The 15,420-nt window shown below is 41.6% G+C and overlaps 1 protein-coding gene across 1 annotated transcript in view; it reads right to left on the bottom strand.

The window, feature by feature from the left end:
- MOCOS (molybdenum cofactor sulfurase) overlaps positions 1-15,420 on the bottom strand; it is a 40,632-nt gene that overhangs the window by 14,460 nt on the left and 10,752 nt on the right. Inside the window, 5 exon segments of the mRNA XM_039843001.1 lie at positions 4,619-4,781; positions 9,221-9,682; positions 11,022-11,138; positions 12,293-12,492; positions 14,390-14,466. Coding sequence (XP_039698935.1) covers positions 4,619-4,781; positions 9,221-9,682; positions 11,022-11,138; positions 12,293-12,492; positions 14,390-14,466 — 1,019 coding nt within the window.

The raw sequence follows: 15,420 nt of genomic DNA on the forward strand, positions 1-15,420 counted from the left end.
CCACATCCCGAGGTCATTATTCTCTAAGCTACCTAAAATCCTTTAGAAATAGGCAGGGTGAAGGCTCAATCAGCACAGAGTGTCAATTCTCAGTGGCCCCTAGGAGTCAGCATCGAAGTGGAGTACTGCAGCAATCATCATTACCCCCCAAAACCTGCTACTATGTCAGTGGGGTTGGGAAGCTATTCTTTTTTAAAATTGTGATATAATCATCATACATTAAAGGAGTATATAACATATGTATGTAAGTTTAAAAATAGTAATAATTAACGCTCATGTACTCACTACTCAACTAAAGTGGTATTCATTCTTTAAATAAAATTAGAGTGAAATATGTGGATGAAACTAGAAGAAACTGAGCCGATACCATTAAGGAGTGAAAGACCTTTAATAACAGCTGGAAGTGCTGAGGCCCTCTGCCACTGAGCACTACTCCTCATCCTCCATGAGTCATTAAAAGTATAAGGAAAAGGCATGAAGCCAAGACTCCTAAATAGAACTTGCAAAGGCCCCTACTTGTGGAGAAAAGAAGTAGGACCTCCTCCCGTGTGACCCACCTATGCCTCCAGCCGTCTCCAAGTTGCTGCCAGTCACACTGCCCAGCAGCATGACCCAACCTGTCCCTTAGGTAAGAACGTTATGCACATCTGCATCCCTGCTCATTCTGGTCCTGCTTCACCACACACAGCACAGCACAGAAAACTGGTACATGCCCTCGTACTCACAAGCTTTAGATCACACCTGCTGCTCAGGCATGTGCCCATCACAATAGGCTTTACACCACCAGGAAGAGAAGCAACAATTTGTGTCACAGATGTTCCACCTTATATGTGCACAGCCAGGTCCACACTCCTGTCCCTGTATGGGGAAAGCCAGAAGAGGAACTAATCCAAGAGAAGGAATGCACTGCGCTGAATGAATATAGATGCTGACATGTCAAAAAGATGTGTATGTACCCACAGGGAAGAGAAGTAAAGTGAGATCAGAACACTGGTTACGAGGAAGTAACCACAGCATGTGGAAAAGTGCCAAGGCACAAATGTACCCTTGGGCAGCCAGCAGGAGGCTTATCCTCAGCTTCTTTCTACCTTTATCCGAGACTCTGCATAAATCACTCTGCTTAAATCATATAAAATCATTTCTATTGTCCTCAGATGCTTCATAAAGGTCATTACAAGCCTCTTGTTAAGGCAATGACATCAGGGGACCCTACATGCATTGAACTCAAGGGGCCCGCCCCCAACAAAGTACATGGGGGCTGAGTTCATGCCATATGTACTGTCCCTGTGCTCAGCTCAGAGATACAGAGGAATAAAATAGCCCGATGTCTGGACTCAAGATGCCTGAAATCTTCAAGTCCCTCACATAAAGCCATTATAATGTGTGTTTCATTGTTTATTAATTAGTTTGTTCTTTCATACATTGCCAAAAAAATGCTTACTCCACCTGCAGTGGTGGAAGCCCCTACGAGTGAGCAAAATATCTGATGCATGTAGGGGACATCACACCACCTCAAAAAGTGCTGCTAATTGGGAGTAGAAGATAATTGAATATTTGTAGTTTTTTCTTTCACCCTTTCCTTACATTCTAGAAGTCAGGATATATATTTTTATATATATATAAAAATATATATTCTTCAGAGAATAGAAAGTGGAGTAATCCACTCAACTCTTTTTGAATGTTAATATCCTGGGTACTTGAACTTGAACAAGAAAAGTACAATAAAAGAAGGTAATATATCAATCTCACTAATAAAATTAGGCATAAAAATACTAAGCAAAATATCAACAAACTAAATGTATCAAAAAAATTATTGCCAACTAGTGTTTTCTCTCCCCCAAGAGTACAAGGATAGTTTAGCACTAGACAATCTACTAATGTAAGATGTCGCACTAATAGAATACAGGAGAAAAATATGACAATAGATGTAGGAAAAGCATTCAGTAAGAATTGACTATTAATCATGATAAAACTTTTAGCTAAATAAGGAAAAAACTGATTTAGCCTGGTAAATCAAACCAAATACCTACGGTAAACACCATTCTTATTTTTGAGACTTTAGAAGCATTCTATTGAAATCAGTAACAAAAAAGGATATCTTCCATCCTGCTCCAACATTATATGAGACGGCATAGTCAATGAAGTAAGATAAGAAAAGAAAAAAGAGAAATAAAAATTAGAAAGGAAGATATGAAACTGTCATTATTAGAAGATGATATGCCTATTTACATAGAACAAACAAGAAAATCTTCAGACCAACTAATAAAACTAACAGGAATTCAGAAAAAGTACTGGATAAAACATTGATGTATAAAAGTCAATAATGTTTCTATATGGTATTAATAACCAATTAAGACATTTAATAGAAAAAATAGTATTCAAAATACTCCAATTACATAAGCAAAAAATGTGCAAAATTTTTCTGGAAAATATTATTAAATTTTTGAAGTAATGAAAGAAGTCTTAAATAGAGATACTATTTACATATAAAAGACTCAAAATTATATGACATAAATTCTCCTGAAATGAATATATGACATTACAATCAAATTATGATTATAAATATATAATTGCAAAATATGTGATTTTGCAATCAAAATCCCAAACGGACACACCAATGAAAATACAGAGATTGTCAAAATGGATTTTAAAAAGCATGAGCCAACTGCAGCTGGATACAAGCCACTCACTTCTAATATAATGATATAGGCAGATTAAAAGTAAAATGGAGCCATCAAGAAAACAAAATGACAACCTACAGAATGGAAGAAAAAAATTTTAAATTATAGATCTGAAAAAGGACTTATATCCAGAACATATATAAAGAACTCTTAACTCAATAATTCAAAAATAAATAAACAAAGAATTTGAATGGATATTTTTCTAAAGAAGATATACAAATGACTAAAAAACACTTGAAAAGTGGCCAACATTATTATCTAGGGAAATGCAAATCAAAGCCACATGTGGTACCACCACACGCCCACTAGGATGGCTATTAAAAACAATAACAGAAAATAACAAATGTTGAGCAGGGTGTGGAGAAACTAGAACGTTCATACATTGCTGGTGGGAGTGTAAAATGGTGATGCAGCCACTGTGAAAATGTTAACAATAGAGTTACCATAGGACCTGGCATTTCTACTCCTAGATATATACCCAAGATATTTGTACATAAATATGCACAGCAGCATTACTCATAATAGCAAAAAAGTGGAAACAATCTAAATATCCACCAACTGATAAATGGATAAAAAATATGGTATATCCATTCAATGGAATATTATTCAATAATATGAATGATCTTTGAAAATATTATGCTAAGAGAAAGAAGCCAGTTACATATTATGTGATTCTATGTATATGAAACATCCAAAACAGGTAAATTCATAAAAACAGAAAGTAGATTAGTGGTTGCCAAGGCATGGGAATGAGGTTGGAAATGGGGAGTGACTTTCAATGGGCACGGTATTTCTCCTTTAGGGTGAGGAAAATGTTCTAAGACTGATTGTGGTGATGGTTGTACAACCCTGTGAATATACAAAAAAAAACACTGAACTGTATACTTTAAAAAGATATGTTTTATGGTATGTTCAATAAATATCAATAAAGCTAGAAAAAATAAATAAAAAGGTAGAAAATGATATAGCCTGCAAATATTAATCAAAAGAGAGTTGAATGGCTATATTAATAGTAGACAAAGAATTTCATACTTCACAGAAAAGAAACAAAGAAAATTACCAGGTATAAAGAAGAACATTACTTAAAGACAACAATTCACCAACAAGACACAATAATACTAAACAAAGCAAAAACTAACAGCACTAAAAGGGAAAATAGACCAACTCACAATTATAGTTGGAGACTTCAACACTCCTTTCTCAGTAATCAACAGAACTAGTAGTCAGAAAAATCAGCAAGTATATAGAAAAACAGCAAAATGGTACAGTCATTCTAGAAAATGGTTTGGTAGTTTCTTTTAAAGGTAAACATACACTTATCATACAAGCCAGCAATCCACTTCTACATATTTATTCTAGAAAAATGAAAACTTCTGTTCACCTAAAAACCTACACATGAATGCTTATAGCAGCTCTATTCATAATTGCTCAAAAATAGAAACAACCCAAATATTCATCAACAGATAAATGGATAAACACATTTCAAATGCTCAGCAGCCACAAGTGACTAATGACTGGACACTATAGACACACTATAGACACTGAACATTTCCACCATTACAGAAAGTTGCATTGGACAGAGCTGGTCTATACTTTTATACATATTGGATAGTTTATACTAAAACTCAGCATGGAAGACTTAAAGCTTCCTGTACATATTACAATGAGTGAAGGAAATAAAAGAAATAAAAGGAACAGGACATTATATGATTCAAAAGTTACACCTGTTCACTTTCAGATTGCACCATCAGACCTTTACCTCTCCCCAGAAAAGTCCCACAGCACAAGAGGAGAAAACTTTTTGTTGTCTTTTCTAGACATCATTTCACATACTTTGGGATTATTTTAATATTTGGAAAAGCCATTATTTTGCTTTCATATGAGTATAAGAGTCACTCTTGACACCTGCATTTTGAAAATGAAGCCAGTTTTCACACCTTTGGCTTTGATGACCATGATCCTTTGCTGCAGGTCAATGAAGGGCTGGATCAGGCAGAGCCGGGGCTCCTGCTTCTGACTCAGGCAAATGCCATTGTGATTCACAACCATCCAGCTACGATCATATAGCAGCCCTTGCTTTCCTAGAGGCCATCTGGTCACCTAAACAAAAATGTAAGCACATTTTAGGCCAGGGCTCCTCAGAAATGATCTTCACGTTATTGCACAGTGACTACACAAACACAGATGAACTTGAGGAATCCAGCACATACTCTTGAAGGAAGAAAAGGAGGAAGAAAAGAAAGTAAAACAAAGAGCACAATGCAAAAGAGACAGTGCAGGACCTAGATACCTTCCACTCACCCCACAGATCCACTTTCAGCCCTTCTCCACTGCAACCTGTTTTTTAAGTAGGTAGGTGCCTGTACATGGTACAGCATCCAGAGAGAACAAGGGTGTACATGAAAAGTCAATCTCCACTCCACTCCTGTCTCAGCTCCGCTCCCCAGTCTCCATCACTCCTGCTTTCTGTATTTCTGCCACAGTGATGAATGCCTGAAAAGGCAGATCCTGATACTATAGACATATTCCTTGCACAATTTTTGGCTACTCTGGAATGGTCACTGAGTTGATCCACTTTAAGTGTTCAGGTTTTCCTGAATTCTTCATATTTCTACAAAATTAAAATATAAATTACACCCAGTGCCCAGATCTTGCATTCTAATACCATTCTCCAATAAAAAGAATCAGGATTCCTTGAAGAAATAGTTGATTCCAGGGATGGGCCAGGAATACACAAGATGAGCCAGGAGCACCTTGCAGTGCTAGAAAATTAAGGAAGTGCTCAAAAATCACAACGTCAAAGGGATGCAGGAGTCATCTGAAAGTGTGTCCAATTGCCAAAATTGGAACAATTATAATAATAATAATAATAATAATAATAATGTAGTATCTGATTATTACCCAAAGTAAAAAACAAATATCCATGAGTCTATAATAATACGAATGAATGAAAGAAAGAAAGAATGAATGAATGAATGAATGAATGAATAGGAGCAGAAAGTCTCATAAGAGACTCCTTCATCTAGAAGAATCCCAAAATAATCGAGTAAATGCTTCTCCCTCAAGAAGGTGGAGCATAACTCCCTACCACTTAAGTGTGGGCTACACTTAGTGACTTACTTCCAAAGAGTACAGTATGGAAATGGGGTGGAGGGGAAACTTTACAGTGAAGAAAGCTGGCAAACACTATCTCAATCGGGTGATCCAGGTTAACATCAATAGTGATAAGTCATGTTAATAGTACATACCCTGATACAGTATGATGAGAATAGCACTTTATCTCTGTGGTCCTTCCCCCCCAAAACCCATATCCCAGTCTAATCATGAGAAAGACCTCAGACAAACTCAAATTGAGGAACATTCCAAAAATACCTGAACTAGTACTCCTCAAAACTGTCAGGATCTTTAGATGGCCAACACTTTGTGGTGGATCTTTAGGCAGCTCCTCCTAGACCCACACATGGGATGCCCCTGCCTTGAGTGGGATGAGGACCATGGTACCCACAATTTTCCTCTCCTGGTCTGAGAGAGACAGCTAAGAAAAGCACTAACAGATCCCTCTGATGTCTGTAAGTTAGCCAAAGATCATCAGCCTCAGAACCATGAGTCAGGCCCTAGTCCTGGCCAATTCAGGCCGGCATCCCTGTCTCAACTCCTGTTCATGGGTTGCACTGTGGTCTAGATGTCAGATGATGCCAGAGACAATGGCCTTTATTCATTCCTCGTCTTACTTAGCAGTATTTAGACAACTGACCCTTCTACCTACTTCCTGGCACCCGATTCCTCTCCCCTCCCAGGGCTCCACTTCACAGGTTGCTCCCCTCAGTCTCCTCTGCCTACTCCTCCTCCACTCAATCTGCAAATGTTAGGGCACCTCGGGGCTCAGTTGAGGCCCCTTCTTCTCTCTACACTCTCTCCCTGTGTCATAGCATCTGTTCCCCAGACAAGTCACTGCAAATGCTGATGACTCCCCATTTCTAGCTCCAGCCCAGCCCTCCACTCTGGGTGTCAGACACACATCCACAGACACATTGGACTTCCCCTGGGCAACACCGACCTCTCGATTCCCCCTCAGACCTGCCCCTCCTCCAGCTTTTCCCATTTCATCAGCAACGTCACTGTGGACTCAGCAGCTCCAGTCTTCCTATGCTCCTTCTTCGCCTTCACACCCCACATCCAACCCATCAACTCTACTACCAAAACGTTTCTTGATGTTTTTTATTTCCCTCCACCTCGGCTGCCATCACTTCGGTTGAGGGGTCAGCAAAGTGTGGCCCATGGACCACATCCCACCCACTGCCTGTTTTTATAAAGTTTTGCTAAACCACGAGTGTCCTCATTCATTAAAGTATATAGTCTGCAAGTGCTTTCATCCTACCACGGCAGAGCTGAGCAGTCATAATAGAGACTGCATGGCCTGCAAAGTCTAGAATATTCACTGTGGTCCTTGCTGATATATAATAGTGGCTTTAATATAATCTGCTATCATCTCTTGCCTGGATTACTGTGGTGTCTCCTAACTGATCTTCCTGCTTCCTCTCTCACCCTCCCACAAGCCAGTGTCCACTCAGCAGCTGGTAAGATCTTCCTAAAACAAAAATGAAATCAAGTAACTCCCTTGCTAGAATCCTTTCAATAGCTTCCTATTCCACTTAGAAGAAAATCACTAAACTCTGTCACCCTCTGTAATCTAGTCCCTGTTTACCACATCTCTCAACACCCGGCCTTCTCACCACTCCCCACTATTCGGCCACATGGCTTTCTTTCAGTTCTTCCAATGGACCAAGCGCTTTCTTACCTCAGGGTCTCCTCACATGCTGTTCCCTCTTCCTGAAATGCTCTTCCACCTCCTTCTGGATGCCTGACTCCCAGGTCTCAGATTAAATGTCCCCTCCTCAAGAAGACTTTCCTAATATCTCCAAATATAATCTAAGTATCCATTGCAATGGACTAAATGTTTGTGTCTCCCAAACTTCATATGTTAAAATCCTAGCCCCGAGTATCAAGTTCTTAGGAGGTGGGGCCTTTGGGAGGTTCTTAGGTTATAAGGGTGGAGCCTTCATGAATGAGATTAATGCTCTTATTAAAAAGACCTCAGGGAGCTCCCTCACCCCTACCCCCACAGCAAGAAGACAGACATCTATGAACCAGAAAGTGAGCCCTCACCAGACACTGAATCTGCCAGTGCCTTACTCTTGGACTTCCAGCCTCCAGAACTATAAGAAATCATTTCTGTTGTTTATATGCCACCCAGTTGATAGTGCTTTAGTACAGCAACCCAAATGGACTAAGACACCCACCCGCTAGAATTCTCTCTTGCATACCCTAGCTTTTGCCTTCTTGGCCCTTGATCAGCAGTGTGATCCCATTTACTTGGGTGGTGTCTGGTCTTGTTTGTTTTCCTTCTGAGACACCATTTTCCCTGAGGGAAAGAGCTGTTTCCATTTTACTCATCACTTTACACTAGGTCTGGCCCAGGGCCTGGCAGGTAGCGGGTGCTCAGTATGTAGTTTTTAATGTGCAAATGGATGGGAGACCTTTATCAAAATGTAAAACCTTACTGAGCCTCCGTATCCTCATCTGTACAATGAGACACTAATTCCCGCTTGTGCCACCTGTGCATTGTGGCTGTCCTATGGAACATAAACCATCTGTAAAAACAGAGTACTGATCCACAATGAAACACAGACTCCTCACCTGCCTCCACTTGAGTGGAGGTGAACTTGCTTGTTTATGGCCTCAGATTGGAAGACAGGCTCCTGTGAGACCACTTTGAAATACAGGTGACAAACAACCCTGATCATGGTATGTCCCACCAGGAGCCAGGGAGCCTGTCATCCAAGAGGCTTAGGAGTCTGGGGCCTTAGCCTGGGACTTGGGACCCACACAGATTATAGAAAGATAGCCTCAGTTTGGCCACAGTAGGGTGGCCAGAGCTGGCTGGCCAGCCAAGGCAAGCACTTTAGTCTCCCAGGTCAGGTGACCACCAGGCCAGCACACAGCAAGGCATAACGTAGTTCACTTCCATGGGAAGAGCTGAGCAGAATAACTCACATAAGAACGTGGCCCCAAGGAGTCAGCAGACCTGGGTTCAAACCCTTGCTCTATCATTTATTAGCAAGTGACCCGGGTAAAGTGCTTAACCTCAGTAGCTCTTAGGCTCCATATCTATAACATGGAGATGATATTATTATGTACCTCATATTGTTGTTTTAAGAACTGAATGAAACAAAGCATATAAAATGCTTCAGCAGGGAGCCGGCCCATGCATTTAGTGAAAGTTGCATCCATAATCGTTAACAGTTAGTAGGTGTTCACCACTCAGAAACAGGGTCCCCTCAGGGGTCTCTGCGATCAGAGCGATGTTTAAGTCAGCCCAAACTAAGGAAGGTAAAATGAGAACGGCTTCATGTGTCACAATACTCTGAATGTGAGTGGGATTTTCTGCATGCTTTTCTCTACTTACTGTACATTTTCTACTTTGTCACAAAAAAAAAAACATTATAAAGCAAACAAAATGCTGCCATTAAAACCCTTACCTCAAACGCAGCACAGGATTTGATTGGGTAGAGGTAAAGGTTGGTGACGACATGTGGCCCAAGGCCTCCATCCAGAACTCCTGCAGCTCTCCCTGAAGGGGTCTGCTGGGTACTGGTGGCCTTTAGCACAGGTGGGTGCAAACTCACAGCATCCACAGCTGTGGGCAAGTCATTCCAAATCCTGGAGTTTGAACGAGTGTCTTCCTCAGGTGAGGAACTATGTCCATCCATGGTGACAGTCATGGTGTTCTGAGCCTCACTCTCTGCTGGTGGGGCTCCAGCCTCCCCAGGGGTGGCCTGAGGGATAGGATGACCACCTGACGGGCACAGTCGGATTGCTATGATGAACCTGAGAAAGGCTTGGGCATCCTCAAGTGTAGACATGTATCCAAATGAAATCCTCACAGATCCTGTGGGCTGCCCATCTATGAGGTCTACATCATCCCCACAGACATGGCCAGCCTAGAAGAAAAGGGAAATAACTCATCTAGAGTGACTCATTCCTCATGGGTAAATTAGAAAAAAATTGTAAAACAAATATTGTTCATTTTACAAAATAAAATTGACTCAGAAAACAGAACTACAACTCTAAGATGTGCTGTGTGCCTGAGACAAAGTTTCACCAGCACAGGGGCTCACTTTCTAGATCTCACTTTGCTCAAGTGTAACCTGGAGTCAACACCAATCTCAAGGGGTCATTAAAAAGTTTAAGAGAAATACTTCATGGAAAGCATTTCCCCAGAGCTTTGCACAGAGCCAATTCACATAGGTATCAAAAGACAGACCAAAGTTTCAGAAGCACTGAAGGGTCAACTGCTTGGTCTACCCGGAGCTGAGGTGGGAGAAACACCTGCTGGCCACGCTCATTAGCCTCTCTCAGAACTAAAGAGAGACATGCATTCTCAAGAGCTGCCCTTTGACAAGAAGGTGAGACAGGAATGCTGCCCCTATGAATGACCAACCTAAAGCCACTACAAAGACCAAAGGCAGTGTGAGTGCCTCTTCTGCGAGGTGGGGAAAGAAAAGCAAGAGGTCCCCAAGCCTCTCCAAGCTCAGCTGCCTGGTATTGGTCACTGCCCCAGACACCTTCCTCCCCCAGCACCGAACCCAAGTCAGTCACCCAAAGAGACGGGGCCACGGCATTCCATGGGATCAAATATTACATCTGGAACTTCATTTGTTTGTGTTCTGAGCTTCCCTCACTTTTAAAATAAAACCCAGTTCATGGCTGGTTGGGATCTAGTACATACAATATTTAGTAACAACCAAAAGAAACTCAAGTTAGAAATTATTCTGAAATAAATAAGGGCTCTTTGCCACTCAAACTATTCTCATGAAATGGTTTGAAACAAGCTATACTCTAAAGTGAAAAACCTCAGCCCAGGGGGAGACAGAGAGGGAAGGGATTCTGACAGATGCAGAATGCCCCCTGGAGGGTTCTTCTCCTCACCCAGCCCAACCATAAGCTAACTCTAGCTTAGAGCTTTTACTCTGGTGGGACTGAACTAATTAAAGGCCCTCTCTGCACATATTAAAACATTTCCACATATGTTTGCCCCCTGTTAAAATCCCTCTTCCGCCTGTACATTTTTGCCCTCAAAATAAAAAATGACTTCATAGAGATACTATCTTGAAGCATTTCTATTTTCGTTGGCCCCTTTCTCTTTGCACATCCCTAGGGTAGGTTCAAAGACATGAACCAGCCTCCATCCCAGGCACATGAACATGCCTCCAGTGCAGTTGGTGGTATCACCACTGGGTCTTGCAGACTAGCATTTGGCACGCAGGGTCTAATACCAACCTGAAGATGCTTCTTGACCATCTCGTCACTTATCCCCAGGTGCCTTTGACAGGCCCCAGTGTTACAGAAGCAGCCAGTTCGCACTTGGATGTTATGAAGACTAGCCATTTTATCCACCTGCAGATTTAATGTGACATGGAACCAGTGTTAGAAATGTCCAGTTTTGTTCTGGTCACCTGGGAGAATTTCAGATCGATATTTAGATCTCTCTTTTCTAACATTAAAATGAAAATATGAGCCTGGAATTTTGCCATAAAGTGCCATGATGTATCACAGGTTTATGAAACACATTTTATAAAATGTTACTGATAATTAAAGTTTATCCAGTGGGTTATAGATGTTTGCCTGAGAAAAGTGAAAATAGCAAATTCAGGCCAAATTCCAAGTTAAGAGCTCATATGTAAAATGAATGATCCAATTAAAAGACAGGCAGAAGGATCTCAATAGACATTTCTCCAAAGAAGACATACAAATGACCGACAAGTACATAAAAAGGTGCTCGACATCAATAATCATCAGGAAAAAGCAAATCAAAACCACAATGAGCAATCACCTCACACCTGGTAGAATGGCTACTATCAAGAAAATAAGAAATAGCAAGTGTTGGGGAGGATGCGAAGAAAAGGGAACCTTCGTGCACGGCTGGTGGAATTGCAAATTGGTGCAGCCACTATGAAAAACAGTATGGAGTTTCCTCAAAAGATTAAAAATAGAACTACTATACAATGCAGGAAATGCACTTCTGGGTATTTATCTGAAGGAAATAAAATCACTATCTTGAAAAGATATCTGCTTACCCATGGAGCATGCAAATAGTCGTGACCAGCCCATGATTTTATGTGCCACTGTGATATGGTCTCATGTATTGCTGGGGCTACCAAGCCATCTGTACATAAAATTACCTCAGATGTGTTCTGTCTACATTGCTTTTCTGTCTACACTATGTAGGGTGTCTCCCCTTGCTGACAAGCTCTCAGCTGTCCCTTTCCACTGCTATCGGAGACTTGGCTTCTTTCTTCCTACTTGAAATCGACCATTTCTGGCTGAATAAAGAGAGCTGAAGAATTAAATAGCCACGCTTGTTAGAACTATGTAGAAACGGGAGTATAGCGCCTCCTAGGAAGGGTCTGTGGCCTCTGCAACCATGCACGAGCTCCATAACACCTACTGCAAAGGCCCAGAGGCCTTGACTGCAAACGTCAGGGCCGGAAAAGATCCAGACAAGAGCGATTCTGTTGTGAACACATCAGCAAGAGGAAAAGAAAACCCACCTGGGAATAACCAATGACGTTGCCACTCTCATCGAGCACATTAAAATTGATGATTGGACCCTGAACCTCTGGGCTGCTAAACTCAGAGTCGCTGTAAATCCGCACCACACGGGCTCCGTTGGGGTACCGGAGAGAGGACAGGGCGGTGTAGGTGTACCGAGCCAGGGTGAAGGTGTGCTGCTTTATATTCTCCATTCCGCCTCAAAAACATTACGATGTTATGAAGTGTCAAAGAGAATCAATAACTTTAAACGAAATTCACTCATTTATAAGAAAATGAGGTCATTATAACTGGCACACTTGGACCTAATATTAATGATTTAAAATGTGTAAATCTTGTACGGAACTGCCCATACCATAAGGGTATATAGCTCTTTGGTACTAAGCAACAGCTTAGTGTTGCTAAATTTTCCATTTGAATTCTTGTTATCCTCTTTTTATTTAATAATGTTACTTAAGTATTCAGATAATTTAGAACCTTTGGTTACAGATAGCAAAAAATGTACAATTTTGTCTTTAAATGCATCATTTTTTTTTTGCTGTTTGCTTTTGTTAATATTTAAATCATTTTAATATTATACAAAGCAATTAAGGATACATACTACAACATAATACAGACAAAAAAGGACAAATATCATATTATTCCTCTTATAAAAGGTGCCTAGAGTAGGCAAATTTATAGAGACAAAAAGGAGAATAGAGGTTATTAGAAACTAGGAAAAGAGTGAATGGGTAGTTACTGTTTAATGAGTAGAGTTTCAGTTTGGGATGATGAAAAAGTCCTGGAGATGAATACTGGTGATGGCTGCATAGCATCCATGTGAATGTACTTAATGCCAGTGTATTACACACTTAAAACTAGCTAAACTGGTGCATTTTATGTTGTATATATTTTACCACAATCTTTGTTTTAAAAGAGCAATTAAGTAGGAAAAATCAGAGTTTGCTCTTTGGGAAACTAGTCAATTTCCTTTCAAAAGTGCTCCTGGCCCTCTCAGACCCTGCCATATGTGGTTTGGGTACCTTGTTAAGCCTTTCCTTAGGAGCTGGATCATTTCTCAGTGTCTGTCTTGATTATTTCCTCTTTGTCAAGGATGATGATGCCCGCTCACCTCCCTGTACCATTAATCCTGTCTGCCCCACTGTTAGGTTAAGGCTGAAGACCTGCAGGCAGGGTCCCAGTCCTATGGTGAGAGGTGGAGAGGAAGAGGGGGAGGGGGAGGAGGAAGGTAGGCAGAAGAGGGAGAGAGAATCACCTAACCGCTAAAGCCATGCCCCTGGTTCACCAAAATCCCATCTCCATGTGAACAGGACAAGCAGTGCCAGCATTTCTAGAAACCTAGCCTCTGGCAGGCACCCAGTAGCACAGTGAAACGGTAGGTGTCTGGCTCACCAGACAGGTTTCTCTAGTCCTGTACCTTTGTATCGGGCCCCATATGATGAGAAGTGGCATCTGTATGTGTATCAGCCTATGGTGAGTGCCCCATTCGCCCGCACACCCCAAGCACTCATCAGGAAGGAAAATTATGCATCATTGCAAAGGCCAGCAGCAGAGACAGTGGTTGGAAGCCCAAGTTAAGGCATTAGTATGGCCTGAGTTTAAATCCTAGCCCTCCCAATTGCCAGCTCCCTGGCCCTGGGGAAGGCTTTAATCTTCCTGAGCATAAGGTCCTTCCTAGATAAAGTAGGCTCGTCATCTAGCTCCCCCATGAGGCTGTAGGGAGAATCCAGCAAGGTAACAGCTAAATAAGGTCTCAGGATCTATAACCTTTACCAGCGTAGAAACTCAAAACAGCTCCTCTGCTTCTATGAAGCTATTAATCTCCTGATTTAGAATGTCTCTTACCTGTTAAAATGTTCTTTTAACACACACACACACACACACACACACACACACACACAGCCTCAGTCTCTTGTTCTTGCATCAGAAGTCATTTTGAAGTTCTTCAGGATCAGCTTCAATTGCATTCACTGTACAGCTGCCATGTGCCACTCACACAGATTCTCTCTCCTTCACCTGAATCGCACCTGTGCAGGGGCTCCCTCAAGGACATGGGCAACAGAGCAAATTCTACACAGATAAAAATGTCCCCTTACCTGTGAGGCGCTCTAGGGCATCAAACCCATGTTTTAGCGCTATCACATCAAGGAATGAGATGGTGCCATCTTCAAACCTGTAACCATGGTGAGGGAAACAAGATCAAGCTGTGGCCAACACCTCCAGGTGTATTTTGTGGTTTGCAATGAGGTTTTGATTCCAGACTCAGCCATAATCTATCAATACCTTCTCTCTGCCGCCTTATAAACCACTGCTCTTCTCCTGAAGACAGAGGGCTTTGCATGCCAAGACCCATCAGGCTGCCTCTGTCCCTGACCCACTCTGCAGCTTTCTCAGGACAGGCTGGCAGTGGTGACAAAAGGCCTTGAAAGACAATCACCATCTTGAGACATTAGTAAGTGGAGAGATGCTTTGTTTCCCCCAGGAAGACCTTAAACTTGACAAAACCTCAAGTGCTATAGGCTCTTGACCCACAGACAGGGCATCAATTCAGTGTGATCAACCATGCAGCTACGGGGTTCTTAACATGAGTCTATGATTTCAAAGTCTATAGAGCCTTGGGCTTTTGTAAAAATTATGAGGTTCTCATTATAGCAGAAGCATCCCTTCCTGATTATCAAGGTGGTCATTATGTTGGCATTTTAGAATTATTCACATAGTCGAAATACTCATCAAATCTTTACTGTCCACATACTGTGTGCCGGGCACTGTCCTGGGTTCTAAGTATGCAGCAGTGAACATGACAGGTAAAGTCCCTGCCCGAACACACTTCCATTCTCTCGGGAGCATAGAAACAAAGAAAAAAAAGCAACAAACATGCAGAGAGAAGCCAAATAAGCAACAAGCCAGGTGTTGACAAGTGCAATGAAGATGTATGAGCCAGAAGGCTGGCAGCTGCTTTAGACGAGATGGTCAGGGGAGGTCTTCTCCAAGGAAATCATTTGAGCAGAGACCAAGTAGAAGTAAGGGAGCAAGAGAAACTGCTCATTTTTGAAATAGCTAAATTCACAGTTTCAGAGAGAAGAGCATTCCAGGAAGAGGATACAGCAAATGCCCTGAGCAGGCAGAG

The sequence above is a fragment of the Pteropus medius genome, unplaced genomic scaffold (assembly GCF_902729225.1).
Source record: "Pteropus medius unplaced genomic scaffold, Ma_sr-lr_union100, whole genome shotgun sequence".
Classification (NCBI taxonomy): domain Eukaryota; kingdom Metazoa; phylum Chordata; class Mammalia; order Chiroptera; family Pteropodidae; genus Pteropus; species Pteropus medius.